The sequence below is a fragment of the Ctenopharyngodon idella genome, chromosome 7 (assembly GCF_019924925.1).
Source record: "Ctenopharyngodon idella isolate HZGC_01 chromosome 7, HZGC01, whole genome shotgun sequence".
NCBI classification, from domain to species: domain Eukaryota; kingdom Metazoa; phylum Chordata; class Actinopteri; order Cypriniformes; family Xenocyprididae; genus Ctenopharyngodon; species Ctenopharyngodon idella.
Window position 1 is genome coordinate 23,739,942 of NC_067226.1, and position 22,597 is coordinate 23,762,538.

At 38.9% G+C, this 22,597-nt stretch overlaps 2 protein-coding genes and 1 long non-coding RNA gene across 6 annotated transcripts in view; 1 reads left to right on the plus strand and 2 right to left on the minus strand.

Moving 5' to 3' along the window:
* The window catches only part of nlgn2a (neuroligin 2a), a 191,871-nt gene extending 187,643 nt beyond the window's left edge, over positions 1 to 4,228 (plus strand). For all 4 annotated transcript variants that reach the window (XM_051898670.1, XM_051898673.1, XM_051898671.1 and 1 more), the window contains one exon: positions 93 to 4,228. In XM_051898670.1, coding sequence (XP_051754630.1) covers positions 93 to 924 — 832 coding nt within the window. In that variant the 3' untranslated portion in view covers positions 925 to 4,228. The remainder of the gene's footprint in view (positions 1 to 92) is intronic.
* A 1,630-nt stretch (positions 4,229 to 5,858) lies between these two features.
* si:dkey-85k7.12 (up-regulator of cell proliferation) lies at positions 5,859 to 12,033 on the minus strand. Its single transcript, XM_051898668.1, has 3 exons — positions 11,787 to 12,033; positions 11,418 to 11,677; positions 5,859 to 11,289 (listed from the first exon to the last, which is right to left on the minus strand). Exons 2-3 carry the CDS (start codon positions 11,539 to 11,541, stop codon positions 6,602 to 6,604), a joined length of 4,812 nt encoding a protein of 1,603 aa, XP_051754628.1. The 5' UTR covers positions 11,542 to 11,677; positions 11,787 to 12,033; the 3' UTR covers positions 5,859 to 6,601.
* A 925-nt stretch (positions 12,034 to 12,958) lies between these two features.
* On the minus strand, positions 12,959 to 21,015 carry LOC127515257 (uncharacterized). The gene is made up of 4 exons (XR_007930797.1): positions 20,997 to 21,015; positions 15,409 to 15,461; positions 15,165 to 15,267; positions 12,959 to 13,807 (listed from the first exon to the last, which is right to left on the minus strand). It is a non-coding gene; the product is annotated as an uncharacterized LOC127515257 (long non-coding RNA).
* Positions 21,016 to 22,597: the final 1,582 nt, after the last annotated feature.

Consider the following 22,597-nt stretch of genomic DNA (forward strand, 5'->3'; position numbering starts at 1 on the left):
AAAGCATTCACAATTGAGTTCTGAACGGCTCACAACCTTTGTGTGGAATTCATTAAAATACCCTTTTGACAAAAGATATCTGTTGTCTCTAGGGATCCCAACTTGCCTGTTCCTCAGGACACCAAGTTCATCCATACCAAGCCCAACCGCTTTGAGGAAGTGATCTGGACCAAGTTCAACTCTAAAGACAAGCAGTATCTCCACATCGGCCTGAAGCCTCGCATCCGGGACAACTACCGAGCAAATAAGGTCGCCTTCTGGCTGGAACTGGTTCCTCACCTCCACAACCTCCACGAGGAAGTCTTCAGCACCGCCACAACCCGGCTGCCTCCGGGTACCGCCCGTACCCCACACTTTAAAGGTCAGGGACCCCGTACGACACGCCATCCCATCCCAACCTTCCCTTCAGAACCGGACCCAGATAGCTCAGAGCCCCCTCGATTTCCTCCCTTCCCAAGCGACACACGAGACTACTCTACAGAACTGAGCGTGACGGTAGCCGTTGGCGCGTCGCTCCTCTTCCTTAACATCCTCGCCTTCGCCGCGCTTTACTACAAACGCGACAAACGGCATGAGATGCGACGACACCGGTTGTCCCCGCAACGAGGCGTACCGGCTAATGACTTAGCACACAGCCAGGAGGAAGAGATCATGTCCTTGCAAATGAAGCACTCGGAGCACGACGCCCACCACGACATGGAGCCATTGCGACCGCATGATATTTTACGTCCCGCATGCCCACCCGACTACACGTTGGCGCTGAGGCGGGCGCCCGACGATGTTCCGCTCATGACCCCTAATACTATCACCATGATTCCTAGCACCATCACCAGCATGCAGCCCCTCCATGCCTTCAACGCCTTCCCCACAACCACCGGTCACAACAACACCTTACCCCACCCTCACTCCACCACCCGTGTATAGTAGCGCCACCGAACGAGAGGACTAGCTCTCATACATATCCCGTTTTCTCTCTCTGTTCACCTTTTCAAGCTCCTAAACTTAAGATGCTCTCAGTTCCGCTGACGAGTGGACAAAATCAAAGGTTTCGTAGAAGTTGTACACACTAGAGGAGCTCTCTTCATAGACTCTACGGTGAGCAACAGATTCGGCCGGCAGTGACAGCTAATCGGCCTCGTACTCGATTCAACTTGCTGTTTGTTTTTCCACAATGTCCTTAAAGAAGAGGGGCGATTTACGGAGGCGTCGATGATTGACTAAGCTGATCTGATGTCATGAGGGGAAATGATGACATTTTCCCACTAAATTGGCAGAGTGCAGATTTCATCCATCCTTTTCTTTTTATCATCCTTCTTTGTTATTCCATTACCAGCGAAACGCTGTCCGAATGTGATCTGTGTCCTTGGATTGTTTTACATGAATCGTAAGGGGCATTCGATAAGAGACAGAAGCTGGATATGTTGTGTTTACCTGCAGTCTTGTGTCAAGTATTAAATCATACCTTGTAACAAGAGACACGGGGAATGAGAGAAAATGACAGCGTCTGACACGAGACAAAAACAAAGTGCCAACCTCTTCTCTTTTTCTCTCGCTCTGCCCTGTTTGTGTCATTTTATCACACATATTTGATTTGGCAATGTGTTGTTTCTTAGGAAGATTTTTGTATGTATAAATATAAAGACAAATATATAAAAGAATGATATAAATATATATTTACATGGATTGCTCTGGGGGATCTATGCATGAAATATTTTAAAGCACCAAGAAGGACACTGAGCTGTAAACTCCCACAGCATTTTGCTTATTTGCATTTTTTTTAGTTTGCTTGCTTAAAATGGTTACAAAAAGCTTCTCCCCAGTGGTGTCATCAGCCTTACTCAAACTGTAACGTCGGACCACTCTATAGGACACATCCAGAAAGAGATCTATTGGCAATATTCGTTCAAATGTTGTTTTTAATATTCATATACAGTTGTTGGTGCTATTATTTGACCATCAACCATGTAGTGCTCTACCAGAGCCATCTGTGATGGTCCGGACAGTTGCATAAATACCGCAAATGGCAAATACATATGTAGCTTTGCATCTCTTTCATGGGCCTGTGATCAATATTCAGCTTTTATTTGCATTATTTTTCACAGCGACAAATATAAATGATGTCCTCAGCCAATCTCTCTCTCTCTGTCCTTACTCTTTCGGTTCAACGTCATTTAGTATTTGACAACCCAGTTTATAAGCATCTTTTTGTGTATTGGTCCGTGTACACACGTTTTCTAGCCAATATGTCTCTTGCCAGGTGCCCTGAATGTGTGAGGTAAGAGTATATGAGAGGCACAAAGAGAGAGAGAAAGCTAGACATTTGAATTTGTTCAAATCACAGACTGTGGCCCTCTGTCATTCCTTCAGGAAAGCCTTCCTGGCTTTAGGCCATTTTACATACAAAAGAGTTGTATGTTTTGCTATAGGAAGAGGCTGGAAGCACCTCATAATATCAGTTTGGTGTGTTTATCCACAACTCTACATATCACACATCTGTCTGCACTGCACACTTGACCTTTTTGGTTATGACAAGCACAGCAAATAACAGCAAAACCAGATCTATGTAGACAGATTTTACAGATTGTTAGACAGTTTCATGTTCACGCTAAAGAACGAATGGCTCAGAATCAACTGCAGGATTTACACGATCATTTCTGTTCATGCCTTGTTAGTCTTATTTTTCTGCCACTGCTGTCTGTGTCACAGGAGGATGACGGTTTGTGTTTGTCTCACTGTTGGCTCAGCTTGAGAGTGTATTGAGTCTGAGAGGCCCACCATATTTCTCTCAGCCATACAGGACCATCAAGAACTAATGCCAGTATGCTGCACAATGTACTAAAACATGAACAGACTCTAATAGCATTGCTGAGTGAGCATACTGGAGGTTTAGTACGTCATAAAAACAGAACTTTACTCTGTGTTGTGGACTAACAGCCCGATGGACGACAGCAACAACTGGACACTAAACAAGGGGAGACTTTACTGAGAGTCTATAGATTGGACCTGTGGATATGTACCATCTGTGGACTTTTGTGTGGTTGTAGGTATAACTAAACTCCATTTTAAACAAACTACGAGGAGTTGACTAGAGCTGCGTACAAAACAACCTCAATTCTAATAATCAATACTGTTTTAAAGGATGAGTTGAGACTCTTTTGTTATTTTTCTTGTTTGGTTTTGTACGCTCAACCACTAGAGTGTGATGTTGTGGTACATCCAGAATAAAGACTCTACATCCATTATGAGCCATTCATTGGGTCTTCAGTAGGCGTACAGTGAGAGGGGGATAAATAGAATTTAACTGTACATTTTTAAGTGTGAGAACAAATCAACTGAAAATATTTGTAAATATTCAGTTACTTGTTTGTTTAATGTTTTTTCCCCCTTTGTTTTTTTTTTTTTTTTATGGTCGAATGAAACATAAAATACTTTGTGACCAGGACAACAGGTGCAAGTTGTAATTCAGCCACCAGCAAAATTGATGATGAGGTTAAATTCACTTTCTGCTGCTTCATTTAGTTTTGGGATTTGTGGATAGAGGTGATTTATTGCTATATTTGAGCATAGAGATTGTGTATTATGTAGCATATCAATGTCACATATTTCTGCACAAGTATGATCAGCTGTTTGTTTCAGATACAAAGCCTGCCTGTTTTCAAAAATCTTTAATATGGAGATATGGACTGGAACTTCTTTATTTAAGCAAAGGAAGCACTGGAAACCATGGTGGTTATGAGAGGTATTTCATCTGCCATGAACTTGTTGTAGCATTAAAATCTTACCAAAATGCAATCAAGACTTCATTAAATATCTAAAATAAGTGAAAAGTATTATTTTGTGGTCACATTTTTACACTTCAGTATTTACTGTTGTTAATGAATTAAGCGTCTATAAAATAATGCAAAAATAAAGATGGCATAAAAAGCGCAAGAGGGTCTCAATATGTCAAGCCTGATGGTTTAAAGATTACTGAATAAATGAAGCACATGTTATTTCTCTAACAAAATAAACATTTGACTGGGTCTTAAAGCAAATTTACACCTGTTGCCCTGTTTTACTATATGTTCAGAATCAGAATGCCACACTTGATGAAGAATAAACATGTTAAAAATGGATTTTAAAAAAGGGGTAAAAATATACAAATAAAGTGATGATATTTCTCTTTATTTAGAAGTTATTACACACTGTATGCTGTGTCTGGGGAACATTAAACAAACTCATAGCCAGATATCAGACTCTGTTTCCTTTTAATCAAATTACTAATCATCTAAATGACTCATTTAATTGGAAGTAGTGCATGAATTAACTGCATTAAATTGCTGTACCTTAAATGTAATTTCCAACAGCAACCTTGATGGACAACAGAATGGTCAACACACTATCAGGAGATCAACAGGTTCAGCTATTTGCCACCCATCACTAGTGATTCGTTTGTGTCGCAAGTGCAAATGAGAAGCAAGGTTGATTGGAGAAGAGAAATTTATTATAAAGTGTCAGACATATAAAACTCTGTTTAATCAAACTATTATTTACTATTAATTGAGAGGTATATTACATGTGATTACAGAGCTGCAGAATTCTAAATAATTTTGGCTTAGAATAGACATTCTGAACAAAAACGTCATTTAAAAAGCCTGAACACTAGGCCACTAAACTAAATAACATGTAATTTAGGTATAAGGTTCTTTGTTTTAATATATTTAACTATATTTAAAGTTTACTAAAATTCATTTTACATACAATTTCATGTAAAATTTTAACTTTACATAAAATATTTAACTTGCATAATTCTAAGATAGCATGCCACGCCTACTTAAAAACATAAATGAACGAATCAGTTGAATTAATGATTCAGTGACTCATTTATAAAAAAACATCATGTGCATCCCAATTTGCATACTTGGACTATTCTATGCCATTTTGTAGTATAAATAGTGCGAGTAGTGTGAATGCAGCAAAGGAATGCAATAAAGTCCTAAAAAATAAATAAAAAACAAAAAACTAGCCCTTCTGTCAGTGGTTGTTGCGGAAGAGATTAGAATGTGATACGTTTACACGACAATGGTGATCTGTGAAAATGACTAAAAACGCTGTGTTATGCATGCCAGGCCACGATGTCACTTTGTAAAGAAACACTACGCTCCTATAGACTGAACGTGTAATAAGCATGCGCATGACGTCACCGTTTTCACACATTTTTGTAGTTTACACGGAGACAATAACAGTATCGTTTTCAAAAACTTGCACTTTAAAACTGGTTTTCAAAAGTTTGGGTTTTCAGGCCCCCAAAACATCGTTGTCATGTAAATGAAAGGCTAAAACATTTTTAGTTGAACATGGTCTCGTGTAAAAGTCCTCTTAGTGACTGTCAACCTAGAGAAGACTCAAGTGGACTGTTACCTATCAAACCGAGCGGCTGTAGTCTGTGTACGAAAAATGCAAAGCAAAAACTTTTCCATTTTTAGCACATCGTTGTCGTTATAAATGTACGTACCCTTATTAAAATTAGTTTCAAAATACTTTAATCTGTTTGGATCTCTACCATAGGCATTAATGTCAGATCGGAGCTGTTAACTTTTATCCTACTCTGTTATTATTTGAATATTTGTAACACAAATAAAATTCTGAAGCAAGTGTTTGTATAGTGGTTTCAGCATCAACATAGATTTGAATATTCAAAGAACACCAGTGTGATTGTAGCAGGGATGGATTATGACACAGTTGTGCCCTGGGACCTGTCTAAAGGCCCCCAGCGCTCCGATTTCTTGGTGGGGGTGAAGGGGTTAATTGTGTATTAATCCATCCCTGGATCGTAGGCTACGTGTCAAAGAGTGAATAAACCTACAGTAACTAAATCGTTGTCATTTCAGTTCAAGTTTATCTTGTATGGCGCTTTTCACAATACATTTTGTTTTAAAGCAGTTTTACAGAAAATGTCATTTGAGGATCTTTTAACAATTAATCATGTAGCTCTACATGCATTTGATAAAACATATTTGCAGTTACATTTATTTATTTAGCAAGCACTTTATTCCAAAGCAGAGGTTTGTTTAACTGGTTAGTACAGAAGTACATTAAAACCACAGTTCATCAATATCAATACCTACATATTTAAAATGATCATTTTTTTTATTTATGGAATTCTTCACAAAAGTATTGATGCAGTATATATTTTGTGTCATATATCATCATAAAGATATAAACAATTAAAAGTAGATTATTTAGATACCAAACAGGAAAATAAGTTTTTGATCAAATAACAAACAGTAAAATTACAATAAAAAAAAAAAAATAAAAAATAAAAAAAACATTTCACCACTGTATGTTGATTTTGTATGTTGCACATTGCATATATGATTTTTTTTTCTTTCAACTAGTTAAACTTTATTTCACCTTTTAAATGATTAACCCATATTCCCATTCCCAAGTGTAAGTAGTATTGATGGTTACTGGAAGTCAGCTGAAACTTGCAAGTAATCAACAGCATTTTTCGATCACTAAGCAAGCAGTCATGAGTGAACAGAGTCTCATGTTACCAATGTATATTTTGTGTATATTTTGTGAGAGTGCTGAATCTATGGTTGTGAAATGGAGTAATTGTTTATTTGATGCTGAAAGACTCTTTTAAACTGTTCTCTGCTTGTCTCTTTGTGATAGATTTCCACATCAAAGGTATATCAGCAGGGAGAGCATTGTATTCCACAGCAAACTTTTCGTTGAACCGGGCCATCACATATTTCCAGTAATCTGAGGCCTGTATGCTAGCATCTGCTGGGATGTGCCAATCTGGAAAGATTTCTCTGTATCTTTTGTAAGGATGATAGTTATAATTAGTCTGAAAACACCGAAAGCGTGTTTCACTGTGGACATCTGTTGAGCAGATGCTAGTCACTAATTTTTCACTATTTTTATATCTGTATCGACCGAGTCCCTGAGGTCTGTGAACTGAAGCACAGTGATCAGTGTGAGCTTCTCCACCAGCCTCACATGGAGCACTGCAGAATGGACACTGTTTCCCACATCCAAACACTCTCTTGAAGAGCTCATTCTGGGGTTTAATTTTGAGCTTGAGAAGTTTACCCTGAATGTCAATTTTCTTCAGATGTTCCTTCAGTGTCTGTTCCATCTCCTCTACAGATTTGGTTAGCCAGTCAGCAAATGGCTCCTGAGATGCATTGTTTAGGACCATCACTGTTTCTAGAGCATCTTTGGGAATTATTAGCTTTTGTTCAAGCTTCCTGCATATGCAACGTATGAATCCTTTGATACCATCTAGGTTTGTTTCATTCCGTGCCATTTTGACAGCTTCTAGTATCTCCTTGGTGATTCCTCTAAGGTGACCTTCTTCCAGTTCAGACACTTCATGGTCATTCGAAAACTGCTTGGTGATTTGATCTAATATCCAGCCCTTAACAAAACGTTCATAGGAGCTGATGTATTTTACATACCGTTCAAACTTATCTTCATTCACAAGTTCCTTTAAGAGCGAGTACTGGAAAAATGCACGAGTGCTAAATTGAAAGGCATTTTTTCCCTGAAGCATTTTGTCAACAATGTCTGGACCCAAGGAGCTGTAGATGAACGTCTCAACTGCAGGCATCAAGCACAGTTTGGTGAATTCTTCTGCCTTTCTCTGACACTGATCACGATCATGGAACAGGTCCTTGAAATCATTGTGATATTTGTCTTTAAACTGATCGAGGCATCTGCGTGGGTCATTCTCCTTGATGAAACAATCATGCATGTCTTGAAATGTTCTTGCAGAAAACCCACAAATGTGCAATTTCAGGGACAGTTCAAATTCCTCTGAAAACCCTTTATTCTTGTTGGACATCAATCTGTCATCAATTATGTGTAGGATCTCCTGAATATAATTGTCATGGTAAGCTAAATGTCTCTCTCGCTTGTCCAGGACAAACTGATAGCATGTCTCAATGATATTATCTGCTAAATTTTGTAGGTCCACTGCAGAGCTGTTGTTGAACATGTGTTTGTACAATTTTTTTAAGAAATTTTCTTTGGCAACTTTGAACACCCCTGTGCCACAATTTTTCAGATTAACTGATGTTAATTGCTCTGCAACAGAACTTCCTTTCTGTTTCATGTTTTCTCGAAGTTGCCCGAAAACAAAGTCGAATACATTTATTTTCTTCAATTCGATAAATGACAGCTCATTTATGGTTTCTTGCCATATTTGTTCAAAAAACCTGTCAAGCTCTTTGTCAGTCTTATGTGCATCACTCTTTGAGCTGTTGTTTTTGCGTAACTTCTCCAGTAGACCCAGCACTTTTTTCTCCATTGTATCGGTGAATGTTTTCTTGATGTTGTCCAGTTTATTCATTCCTCTCCTAATGTCCACTGTTTCCTCAAGCTGCGTCAGCAGAGAGCTCTCAGTTTCCCTCCTGAGACATTTTACACTGCTCACAAAGTCTTCTTTGTACTTTTCCACAAGGTAGACATGGCCCTCTGTTTGTTCGAAGTATTTGAAAAGATTTTCCATTGTGGTCTTTTCTAAGGTGTCAAGCTTTGTGGCAGCTTCTTGTTTCAGTTTGCATAAAAGATCTTTCAGATCTGATTTGTCTGATTTCAGTTTGAACGTCTCAAAATTTGACACTCTGGTTTCAGCTTGAGTTGACCAAGAGTGCATATGCTTCTTGAAAGACCATTCCCATTTGTGGAATTCTGTGCACAGTCTCATGTACGCATCAGCCACCAAGCTATTCCTAAAGCTAAAGATGAAGTTTTCATATTTGACTGCATTCCACAAGCTTTTTGTCCACTCCAAAAATTCTGTTATGTTGTTTCCATGTGTTTTGGTTTTGCATTTTCTAAATATGTTAATCATGTTCTTTTTAAGTTCATAGACAGCCTCAGAGTAGCCAGCGTTCACTGGTGCCATTGGAGGGTTTCCATGCCAGAGCCCCGGGATATACCAATTGCATGTCTCTGGATCATACTCAATCACATCCGTGAACTTTTTATACTCCTCCTTGTTCTCCATTTTAGCTGCAGCTTCAGTCATTTCATTCAGCTGCTCCAGCAGAAGCTTTCGATCTCTCATGTTCTTGTCATGGGCTGATACATCAGAAACATTTTGGTGGACGAATAGACACTTGGGTTTTTTACCAATTTCCTTCATTCTGATGAAAGCATGGACTACAATCTGCAAAATGTCCTTCATCTCTGTGGAATTCTCCATTGCGATGTTGATGATTGTGATGTCACTCAATCCAACAACAAGTGTGGCTAATTCATTGTCATGTTCATGACTATCATCTAGTTTTGCCAGTTCAGGGGATTTCAGACCTTCAGTGTCAATTATCACTAAATAATCACAGCCAAGTTCTTGCTTGTTGTCCTCTGTGACTTTGATCAGCTGCATAAAAGCTCCTCTGGTGCATCTTCCACTGCTGACGGCAAACTGAACTCCAAACATGGTGTTCAGCAAGGTGGACTTCCCTGTGCTCTGGACTCCTAAAACTGTGACCACCATGATTTTATTATTGGGCTGCACCAAAGAGTTCAGATACAGAAGCACATCGCTCACCCATCTGAGAGGAATATTTGATGCATCTCCATCAACCAGTTCCAGAGGGAAGCCATCCAACATCAGTTCAGCACATAGCCGGGGTAGGTGTAGCATTTGTTGACGTGACTCTACGTTTTCTGGAAGCGAGACTGCGGCTTCATAGAGTTGGCCCATTTCACGCAGGAAGTGCTCTATTCCTAAAGAACTGTTAGAGATCTGTTGGTCAAGCTGTGCGATTTCCTCTTTGTTTTCTGAAAATCGCTGACACTTTTCTTTGTACTGCTCTCGGAGACAAGAGAGACTTTTTCGGGAGAGATTGTCAAGATTCATCCGCATCCACTTCAAGAAGTAGGACCTCTCCTGGCTCGAACTTAGTGCACTAACAAAGCAGGACATTGACTCTGAGATATCATATTTACTTTGTTGTTTCCTGAGTTCAGTCTTTTTAATCTGGAGATCACTCTTGTATGACTCTATGTTCTGGTTACCAGCTTTCCGGAGTCTGCATTCCTCTTTCTCCAGTTTTGCTAAATCTTTCCAGATTTTACCTTGAAGGGGAAGCTGATCCTCTTTGAACTGCAGTGTTTCCTGTATATTTTTCGTTAAGACATGTGCATTCATTTTTGCTTTCTGACATTCTTGAATGTCTTCATCAACTTGAATTCCAAGTTCATGTGCGATAGTGTCCATTCCCTCCAGACATGCTTTTTTGGGATGATTGTCAATTATGTGATTTACTACAGAATGCAGGTTTTTGACAAAATTTGCATCATTTTGATTGGTCTTCAGAATTATGTTGTTCTTCTTCAAACTCATTTCAGATGCGGTCCTTTTCAGCTGCTCCAAATCAAATGCTTTGCTTTGCACATTGCCGACTAAAAAAAACTGTGCTTTAGCATGTTGGTTGGTGAGTAATTTGTAGTTTGTATTCAGATTATCAAAGAACACAAAAACTGCAGTGGAGGTCTGGCATAGGAAGGAGTACTGTGTTTCAAATGTCCTGATGTCACCTCTCAAGTTTGCAACAGCCACAGGTTCAGGAAAAACATCAATGTTTTTGTTTCCACAAGGTAGATACCAACCCATCTCCACTAATCCATTTGATACCTTTCTTGGAATGTCTCCGCAGTCCATGTCACGATGTACAAAAGTGTCATGATATTGTTGAGGGTTGCTGAGCAATTTGTTTAGGAGCTGAGATTTAGAAATGCTGCAGTCACCAAGTCTAACAAAGGACACTAGGGGGAGCTCAGAGTGAACAATTCTGTCCTCCACAAAACCTCTTTGGTCTGACAAGGAATGAGGTCTAAATTTTTTCACAATATCTCTCATGGCCCAAAGCATGTACATGCATTGTTGTGTGTCACAGTTTGGAAGAAGCAAAGGAACAGAGAACTGACACATTGACATTTTGGAGACCATTTCCTGTTGGAGGAAACGATCTGAACAAAGAAAAAGGGCGGTCACTATGTCTAAAGGGTTTACACTGCTGTTCTGATCTTTAAAAAAATCTAATGGATCATTGTAAATATCTAAGTTTGACCAATCTTCACTGTCATTACATGAATATTTGACACTTCTTGCAGTCACATTCACCATCATCAGTTTCTTCAGGAACAGCCATGGCAAAGATGATAGAGACTGGGCTGGCTCATCTGTCACTGACCTCGTGTCAATCTGTAGCACATTGCTGAGTGAGAGTTTGTTCGGGTAGTACTGCTCCAACCCCAAATCATCTAAAAGGCTCTGGATGTTTGTTTCTGTTGAAAAAGCAAGTGTTTTGTCATTTGTTTCTATTAATATCATAATTTGATTAGATTAGATTAGAAAAGACTACAAAATGAAGTCTGTAAAATGTCTTTAGTGAAATTTGCTGTATTATACTAACTGGTTTGAGCATATGTCACTGTTTCTTTACTTCGGCTGCCATTTGGAAGCACTGTTGTAATGTGAAAAGAGTACTTATTCCCAGGATTTAGGTCACTGAAAACCACACTGCCTGATTCAGTCATCTCTTCCTGAATAATTCTTCCATTCTGGCAGCAGACTACATGAAACTTCTCTCTTTACAGCCAGATGCATCCCAAAGAAGAGTAACTGATGTGGTGCCCACATTCTCCACCTTGAATTTGTCAGGTGGGACTGGCCCTGTAATGAAACGAAAATATTTGTTTATGTTGCTACTTTGTTCAGTCACACATGACACACCTAATACAATTTAAGTTAATATTGCATGAGTAGACGAAAAGACAATTACTGGTGCGTGCAGTCACTTCAGCTCCCACGCTTCGATCTCCATTTGCTGAAAGTGAAACAAGACTGAATGTGTACTCAGTCCCTGGACACAGATCTTCTACTTCTATGGCTGTGGCATTGGAGATAGTAGAGGTCTTTGTAGGATTGAAGTAAGTCAACTCAAATGTAGATATGTTGTCTGGGCCATCCCAAGAAAGAGTAACAGAACTGGTCCCAATAAGCTGCACTAAAATTTTACTTGGTGCTGGTACATCTGTGGAAACAAGCATCATAAACTGTTGATAAATTATTGCCAATACTGACTAATATATTACAGTCAGTATAGGGATGCAGTCACCATTGCTTTATATATGTGATTCAACAGCATATATGTTTTAGAAAGGCTACTAACAGTTATCTCTGCCTGTCAGACAAGAAATGCATTGTTTTAGAGGCATTCAAGACATGCATTATTTTCTTTGTTATTACATGCACCAGTGAATCATACACAATAAGAAGAGGAATATGTATGAAGAAAATATAGGATCAATTTTGGTTTTGTTTTGTCTTTAATCAAAAAAACTAAAATGGTATTAACTTGTTAAGGTTGCCAGTAAAGCCATTAAAATACAACAAACTATATTAATAATAAAATTCATGGATACATTTTTTCAACATTCCTGCAACATTTGCATTTTAATGTAAATTATGGCCAGCATATATCAATTTCATTGGAGCTTACTTCCAACTCGTCACATATTGATGCTTGATCAGGACCCCTCTGCGTCACTTTGGCTACGTTCACACTGAGATCCTTAATGCTTAATTCAGAATTTTTTTTTGTATAGCCGTTCACATTGTTGTTTTAAATGTGGCCAATATCAGATTTTCAGTGTGAACAGATCATGCTTCTGAACTGACCTGCATGCGCAAAAGAACGATGCAAATGGGGTTGCCACAAAATCCATTCAATTGCTTCTCAAAACTAGCCTAGTCACGTCCTCTCAAGCTGATTAGATAGACCGTTTGAATGTGCTCCTCCAAAACTTTGTTTATAAAAAACAATTTGTCACTTGAATTCTGCTATCTCTCAAGATGCAAACATGTAAGAGGCTGACAATTAGCTGAACATATACTAGTTTAATTGGTGACACTTAGACTACATTTTAAAACCTTTAATTGAGTATGGCAACATTTTTATTTTAAAACCTTTATTTGTATATGGCAACATGATACATCATTCTACAATATTTATATGATTAAATCGCTGACAGAGACTCTTCCCCCATCAACCAATCACTGTGGGCATAGACCATAGTAACGAGATCAACCCTGCACTTTCTCTTAGCTTAAGATTTCTCTCTATTCCTTAGTAAAAGTTGGTCTCAGCAGCTTTGTGAATAGGTTTTAAGAGAAAACTCTTAGCTAAGAACTTTTACTGCCATTTAGGAGAACTCTTAGTGGTAAGATAAAATGTTTTGTGAATACGGCCCCTGACCTGTATCGGATTTAGTACCACATATGGAAGTGGCACAAATCGGAATTGAAAAGATCAGATTCCATGTGGTTTGTATACTGTTCACACTCTCATGGGGAAAATAGATATGAGTCACATGTAGGCCAAAAAAAAAAAAAAAAAAACAGATTTGGGCCACATTATGCACTTCCAGCTGTATGTTCTGCACTTTTGCTGTTCGTTGTTTTTCTTCTCTCTCTGTTTCAGATCACTGCATCAAGATAAGCCTTCCAAGCAGCCCTTGAATGTTGTCTCATTCTCCATCTCCATTCATATCTTTCATTGCATTATTTGTACAGTAATTGTTTCAATGTTATGCTAATGGTTCCAGGGGGTTATTACAGGCCCAGCTAATCTTTATTATTGTAAAGTTGAACCCCCATACAGAACCATAACGCCAAACCAAATGTTGTATATTAATAACAATAAATATGTTTTATTGCCAAAGTGGTCCTGACTGAAGTCCAGTGATTCTGCAAATGGAACAGCAGCGTTCTTGACAGCTCACTCAGCTACTCTGGTTATCTCTGTATATTTTAGGTGGCAATAAAACAAAATATATGTTATAAAACACCACTCTGCCTCTTTTCATTTTCATTTAAAAGGTTTTAAACATATTAATAGCCACACAAATGTGGTTCAGGCAACGCATTCATTATTATCTATACCAAAACGAAATATAAAACAATATAAAACACTGACTCTTTTTGTTTACATTTTAAAAACATTAAACATATTAATATAGTTTAATATTGCCTGGATCTCACAACTCTGAAAACGTCAGATCAAATTTTCAAATCTTTATCAATAAACCACATATTTGAGCTTTAAACCAGTACATTCTCACCTGAAAAACACTTAAAACTACATTTCAAGTTTTTAAAAGTTACATTTTGAGGCTGGTCTGGCTCAGTGGTCTAACAGCTCTCATCAATGTCAAAAAGAATGAGATGGCCAATCAAATCAAAGAAGGCAGGCCTTACTGTTCACAAGACGATTGGGAATTCCAATGTGACACTTTAGTTTCAATGGTAAAAAAGTAGCAGAACATTTAATATTTGACAACTGTTTTACAATAGAAATGTTCAACGACTGACAGGCTTAATATCCAACTATTTTATTAAATTCCGTCATTTTGAATTAAAAATATCCTTTCATTTACATGATTCATGTAACTCATAACTGAATGTGACGTTTGCATTTTCAAGATATTATACAAATAAGAGTAAATGGGGGCATGTTTTAAAATAAAATATTATTTGCAAATAGTTTAAATTGATTTCTTCTTAATTACAATTAGACCTAGAACTCTTTTTTACAATTTTTCTTTATTTTTCTTTATTCCCTTAAATCCCTCTTAATCCTTATTTAATTCCTTTAAATAAAAATACCGGCTACGGCCTTGGGTTTAGGTAGAGGGTGGGGTTAAGTGTTCCAAAATATATGAAAATATAAATATTTATAAAGTCATCTTTTACAAATGCAAAGAATCTTGATTTGACGCAAAAAAGCCCAAAGTATACTTTGGCCATCCACGTCCTCGCACCGTCCGGCATCCGCACAGTTGAGCATGCAAGCCTTTCAAAGTATACTCCTTTGGCCGTGAGCGCGGAAAGACACATTCGGCGTGTGCGCACTATCTAGTGGATTTTGTTTTCAAGCGTTCAAGGCACTTGCACATGCGCTGTTGTACGCGGACGTCCACAGACCCTCCTAATAATGAAAATTACATCATGCGGACGGTGCACGGGTGTGGAGGGTCGAAGTATACTTTGGGCTTAAAGGAGTACCCTGTGCATTGAAAAGTGACTTCAAGGGGTCCTGACCAAGCATCAATATGTTGGGAGTGAGAAAGTATAGATGATACAAAAGTAATTTTGTTACCTTGTAATTTGGCAACTTCTTCCTTTTGATATGACTCAACAGACTGTGTAAATGCTTGTTGTTTGTCTTCAATGTCTTCACTTGCAGCTTCCATTGGAGTTTCCTTCATTTGAAAGTTTTTCAATCGTTAGTTGCATGCAAACTTATATGTGTTGAAACTGCATTTGTTTAAATCTAAATATGTATCTGAACTCTGTGTCTTATCTAAGGCACATAATTTGCAAGAAAAAGCTCTAATGCTTACGTCTTCCTCAATGGAGCAGTCCATTGCAACTGTTTGGGAACTGGCTGAGACTCCTAAGAGAAAACAGATGAAGTTTTAATTACTTAAATTTGTATAATTCATTCGATAACTTAAGTGAAGTAAAGTGATTTAAATGGTGGCTTGATTTCATGTTTACAATAAATAATCTCACTTTACACTCTGCAACAATCTCTGGGGTCGTGGTTTAGTGTGGAAGAAAAAAATCCCATAGTTAACATACTCATTGTTACCTATGAATAAAATAGGGAAAATATCTGACAGATTTAATTTAATGAACAAAAATAAGGTGTTGATTAATTTTTTTTACACTTCAAATAAAGCCAGAAAACCTGCCTCCGGTTTATATGCTGGATGCGTAGTTTAAAGTGGCTGTAAAACATCAAACCATATTTTAGAATCTAGACTATATCGATCAAACATCTTTCTTTTAAAGAAATCCATGTGGAACAAAATCACAATCTGTCTTTGTTTTCTGTCATGTATAATTTCATGGAGACTTCACCTCAAGTTTTTGTCATAAGGACAAAAATATTTAAATAAAATCTTTATTTTAATATTTTTTGTAATTAAATGGCTAAATACAATTTCATAGTAAGAAATATTTGTCACTGACACATTTCAATAATAAGACACTATCTGTAGTACCATTGTCACGACCACCAGCTGGAGTGCCCTTGAAAGCCACCACGGGCACTCCGTCACAGACTACTGTCATTCTCATGGACTTCATCTCCCATAATCCATTGCCCAGCTTCATCATCCATGATTGTAACCATATGTTACTCATTAGCGTCATTACATCTGCCTATATAGCATGTTTTTTAAAATCACTCTTCACTAAGTCTTGCATGTGTTAGTGCTGCAGCTCTGAGCAGTTGTATCCTGGTTCTTCTGTGTCTTGGTTTTTTGATTCTCTACCTGTTCTTCTGAATTTCTCTGTTTGCCTCAGCCCTGTACCTTGTTATTGTTTAGACTGTTAGCATTGTGTATGACCTTTGCCTGTTGGTGGACTTTGATTGTGGATTACCCTTTTAGTAAATACTGCATTTAGATCCTCAAGCTTTGGGCCCCGTGCAGCACTTAACAGAAGACTTAGCCATACAATGGATCCAGCAGTACACCTTGTCTGCTTTTGTCAAGGAGCTTGTCAAGGACAACATCCAGGACTTTCTAGGTATTGCTAATTTCACTGATCTCCCAGACTTTGCCCTCATTGATTTCTTTTGCCGTGAACTGAACAAACCCCTACAGTAAACGCTGATCCGTGATGGTCCTCGAGGATCACTGATTCTAGATTATGCCCTCCAGCTAACTGGATCCTCCTTCACTGTTGGGGAGGTTGAGGACATCTCCCCTAAACATCCCCTAATCCACAGAGCTTGGCACATCACTTTTTCCAGCAAGTGCAGTTTTGATGGTCGCTAGTCCTGTGTTTCCAGTACCTTCCCGTTCTGTGGTTTCCACACCAGAGCCTTCAGCCAACATGGCTGCCACACCAGAGCCTCCAACCATCATGGATGCCACACTAGAGTCTTTAGCCGTCATGGACGTCACGTCAGTATTTCCGGTCTTCATGAATGTCGCATCTGAAGCTATCAAGGCGATTCATAGGCGTTTGAGACTGGCTTCTAGTTTGGAGGACACACCACTTACGTCGGTGCGAGCAGTTGGCATCTCGGCAATGAGGTCAAGTCTGGGGGTCTCAAAGGTGGTCCCACTGTCGACTGCACTCCTCATTACGGCGATGGCTATTTTGTGCGTTTGGGCCGCACACTGTTCTTCAGCCCATGAGTCTGCTCCAGAGCCTGATTCAGCCCATGAGTCCGCTCCAAAACCCTGCTTTAGCCCATGAATCTACTCCAGAGCCCCTTCAGCCCAGGAGTCTGCTCCAGAGCCAGCTTTAGCCCAGGAGTCTGCTCCAGAGCCAGCTTTAGCCCAGGAATCTACTCCATAGCCCCTTCAGCCCAGGAGTCTGCTCCAGAGCCAGCTTTAGCCCAGGAATCTACTCCATAGCCACTTCAGCCCAGGAGTCTGCTCCAGAGCCAGCTTTAGCCCATGGGTTCACTTCAGAGCCCACTCTTGCCCCAGAGCTCAGCCATGTGTCGGTTCCAGCCTGTGAACTCTGTCTGCCCTGATGCAACCACAGAAGTCATCCCTGAGTTTCCTGTCTGTCCTGATGCGACTACGGAGGTCATCCCTGAGATTTCAGCCTGTTTTGACATGACCACAGAGGTCGTTTATGAACTGTCTGTCTGCCTTGGCACGACCAGAGGTCGTTTATGAACTGCCTGTCTACCCTGAAATGACCGCAGAGGTCAACCTGAAACACCCTGTCAGCCCTACCACGACTATGGAGGACTCCCGTGAGCTCCCTGTCTGTTTTGACATGGCCTCTGAGGCCAATTCTAACCTCTTGGTGCTCTATGTTTCAGTTTCACCTGATCAGCTAAGGTGTTATCCAGTTCTGCCAGATCTGCCCATTGAATCTCTACAAGACCGAATGTGCATGAAGTAGAGCTGACGATTAGTTGTACAAAGATCGCAATCTCGATTCAAATACCCACGTGATCTTATTTATTTATTAATAACAACGATTCGCCCGTGTCTATTGATAAAATCATACCAGAACATTCAAATGTGTTCGCGCTGCTGCTGACACATCTTTCTTGTTAAATGAACGTTACTTTACATTACATCAAAAAAGAAAAAAGAAACCAAATACAATTCTATTTTGTAATTTTACATTAACAATGTAATGTTCTATTTATCAAAACCAAGTCAATCTCATCAAGTTAATGTTTTAATTCTATTAATGTCTATTTTGGATCATCAGTCATGCTCCGTAAACATCGTCTGTCACAGACAGGAAGATGTAATTTTAATTTCACCAAGCTGATTGCACTAAAAACCCCACAGTCATTGTGTTTTCAGGCCATTTCAAGTTTGATTTTGACGTGACATAAAGCGGTGATATCTAACTGGGTGATCTGTTTACTTATTTTTCAATTAGTCTTCCCATTGACGCCATCATTTGTTCATTCAAACTGACGCGCGGAACATGCACATAAACAAGAGGCAGGATTTATCGCACAAATCAATCATATCCAATCATAACCAATTACATCCAATCATAGCGCGTTGGAGACATTGCCTCCTCTCACGTTCCCCCATTCATTCTCAATTACCCCCCACAAAACCCACCGCACGCTACAGACCTTATGCGCCAGAGAAACAAGCGCGCCGCCATCTTTATAAAATTGTCTCTGAACTTCCGTTTTGCGGTAGCTCTGTACATTTCTATGGCATCGCTGTCAAAGAATAATTAGCTGGTTAAGTGGATTTACTTGCTGTAGAGTTAATGAAAGGGAGTGGAAAGGGAGGCATGACTCCTCCTGTAACTTTACCTGCGGGTGTCGCTGTTGGACAGTGTTCCGAAATACGAGTGACTTGCGCTCTTTTTAATGTCATAATTTGTAATATTTGTGTTGTTTTATATGTAATATGGATTAATCTCTCATCCTTTTTTTTTTTTTTTTTTTTTTTTTTGCCTCCTCCGAGAAAACGCCCCTGAAACACTGATGTCTATAATATTGTTTAAAATGGAGCAAACCACCTTTTGAAACTAACTTGGCGCTTCAAATGTTGTATCAATTACATCAGTAAGCCACTAGGTTGGCGACAAGTGACTGTTAAAAATGTATGTCATGAAATCATTCATTCAAAAGATTTGCTCAAAAATACTGATTCCATTTATTAATGAGTCAAAACCATTTTTTAAATAATTCACTTAATTAAACATTTTCTTGCAATTATAGTCCAGTAGCCTAATTAATATTTTGTCAGAACCTCTAGTAAATTACATGTTATTTTGTTTAGTTGTCTATTCAGAATCGTGGGAGAATTGTGATCTCTATATAAAAGCAAAAAAAAAAAAAAAATGGATTCTCACTTTATCCAGAATCATGCAGCTCTAATATGAAGTGTGCCATTTGGGACCGGGCCCAAGTGTTGCTCCAAGTGCTGCACAGCCAAATGATGCCCAGCTCCCCCTCTCTCGATGTAATGGGTGGAGCTTGACCATGTCCAGCACCACCTCTGTGGATCTAATGGGTGGAGTTATGTTTAACGATAGGGTAGTCTCAGCCTAAGTCGTCACGCCCACGGATCATGGGCCGAATGTCTGATGCATATGGCACACAAAATGAGAAACACTTAAGGAGTTTCAACATTGTCATCTGATTGGTTTAATTATACAGTATTTCCTGGAGACGTGTGTGTCACGTTCTTTAATGGTCCACCTGGAAACAAAGCCATTGTGCCTAGCTCCATTATGTCCAGCAAGGGGGAGCAGAATGCCAAGCTCCATTGGCTCTAAAGTGAGCAGCATCTCGAGAAATCGCCCACAGGAAGTGGGTTTATAGTAGCAGTTTAAGCCAAATGCTTAATCAGTGTCGCGTTAGTAAAGTTTTAATGAATGACGAAATCACTGTTTTCACGGTTTCATTTTGTGAATTATGAAAATTAAAGTTGTTTTTTTTTTTTTTTGGATTATGAATTTAATGTAGGCTACTCATTATATAATTTGTTTATTGTTTATTATTTTAGTTTTTTCCCTTGCGTTTCCCTTTCACTGTTTTGCAATAAATCATACTGGGATGTTTGCTGAAAGTGTTGGATATGAACAATTTCACCAAACAGATCCCTAAACCTACCCGTCACTCTAAGCAATGAAATTACCTGCAGGGTGGGATTTCTGGTGAAGTGGTTTGGGGGGAAAATAGCGCTTCATCATTAACTCTGAGCATCGAGAAGACTTACCCTTCACACCTAATTCTTTATCATTTACTTCTAATATTCGTCTTTTTAATGACAGACTGCACTGAAACCCACCTAAAACCTACACTTATGCCCGAAACACATTCAAAACCTACCCTTTTGCCAAAAATCCTTTCAAATGGAAACCAACATACAACAAATCGGGTTTCCAAAGCAAAGCGGGAATGGGGAATCACCATAGATACGGAATGCATCCCTGGCAATATTCAAAAGACAGTTGAAAACTCATCTCTTTTGTGAGCACTGCTGTATTCCTCACTTGTAAGTCGCTTTGGATAAAAGCGTTTGCAAAATGAACAAATGTAAATTAAAATATGTACTATAGGAGTCACGAGGTCAAGTTTGAGCACGGGCTTGGCTTCTGATGTCACACTTGGATGTGGATGTGCAGCTCTGCAGAGCCCTACACCAAAAACCGTTACAGGAAACGGATTACGAAGACAGTAACTTCAAAACGCTTATAGCATTCTATCTCTCTGACTGAATTTAATTAACATTATCAGATTAAAATACTACATAAAATATAGGAAAGCTTAACCGATGTTAAAATTCCAAGAAAGGATAAGACACTAATAATTTTCTAAATGTTTAAATAAGATGAACAAGAGACAAAAAAAGTATGTCGAATTCTTTTAAATATTTAAGTGGGTTATAGCCTGTTGCAGTTCTTGTATAGAAAAATAAGAGTCAGCAAGTCTTGTGAATGTAAATAATTTTTAAAAGCTACTTACAACAACTGATATCCACCCATACATGCAGTGAAGAAAAAATTCTGCATTTCAAAGTCGTTAAAGGATCGTCTTGCGGTAGGAAGCAAGTAAGCAGACTAAACCATGTATGCAAGCCTATTTCAAATGCATTCCGATTGCGTTTACACTGTTGGTTTAAGTGCTTTATGAAAGCATTTGTTTACATTTGTATTGTATTGTTTGTATTGTAATTCATGCAAGGTTTCAAACCTTACGTTTGTCCAAATAAGTAACAATATATTTTTCTCAGTGGTTTGATCCGAACGCAAAAACGAAACTATCATTTTAGCATACAAGTTAAACGAAACTATGCGTTCCTGGTAAATAGGTCACAGCGCTATACTGAATAGGCTACTGAACAGCTGAATCAAGGATGTTCATAAGCTGCAGAGGCGCAAAAATTGGGTATGCAGTAGGCTACCTTGGGGCGCCGCACGGGAGGGTTATTTATAAAGTTTTTATTTAAAAAATAAATAATAATAATAATAATAAATTATTTGTTAATAAACGATGAAAGGAAATGTTTTTAACTTTTTTTTAACATTTTCAATGATTATTTTATTATATCAATATCAACCGCTCACCCTCCGACTACTTTAAGCCTGCTCCATGACAGAATGGATAGGCTAGATGTGAGAAGTGTTCTGGGCGCAGAACAGAAAATGAAAAAGGGAAAATGAATAAGCTCAACCTATCATTTTTAATCACTGTAAGTCTTTAAATTAATCAACGTTTGCCTGAGAGGGCAAACAGTTAATTTCCAAATGTCTCGGGCGTTTACGTTGCCGTAGGGCTATTTGTCAATGGGCGCTTGATTTAGCTACATTCAAGATAAACTGTAAAATCATTAAAAATGTACGCTGAGCCTCTCACCACCAAGCACAACCTAGTTATTGGGCTTTTCGCCTCATCCTCTGTTAATGCATATGAGCACGTTACTGTAGCATAGCTATAGGGCGCATTCATGCCAGTGGCGTAGCGGACGGGCACGCACTGCGGGGTGCCCCTTGTGTTAGGGGGTAACCCGGGTTGCGCCATAAGACGATGATGTATCGACGACAGCCAGAGATATTGTCAAAAGCATCAAATATTAGCAATATTAACCCTCATAAGTTACTTTGGGGCCAATATGACCCCCATCAACTTTTCCTTAGTTAAAAAAAAAAAATGGTTCCCTTCATCTTAGTGGCAGTGGCGTGCACGTGGGGGGGGGAGAGGTGTTTGATCCCCTGCCCCTTTGATCGCGAAAGTGAAAGTGCCCTTTGCGGTCGCATCGCGCTGCCCCCGCGGTCCCATTTTTCTGGATCTCTATGGGCCTCTGCTGGCCAGATATGGTAATTACCCCTTTTTTCTAAAACTGTAATTCCTACATGCTTTTTTCTAACCAACAGATGGCAGAATTCTGCCTCTAACACCTAGATCAATATCCAGAAATAACTCATATTTAATTTAAATCATAATTAGTGTTTTTTTTTTTCATAAAAATTTGTATTTCATATGCATGCTAATGGTGTAGTTAAGGAATTTTGTGGTAAATAGGTAAAAAAGTACTTCATATCCCCAAAAACACAGCATAAACGTAT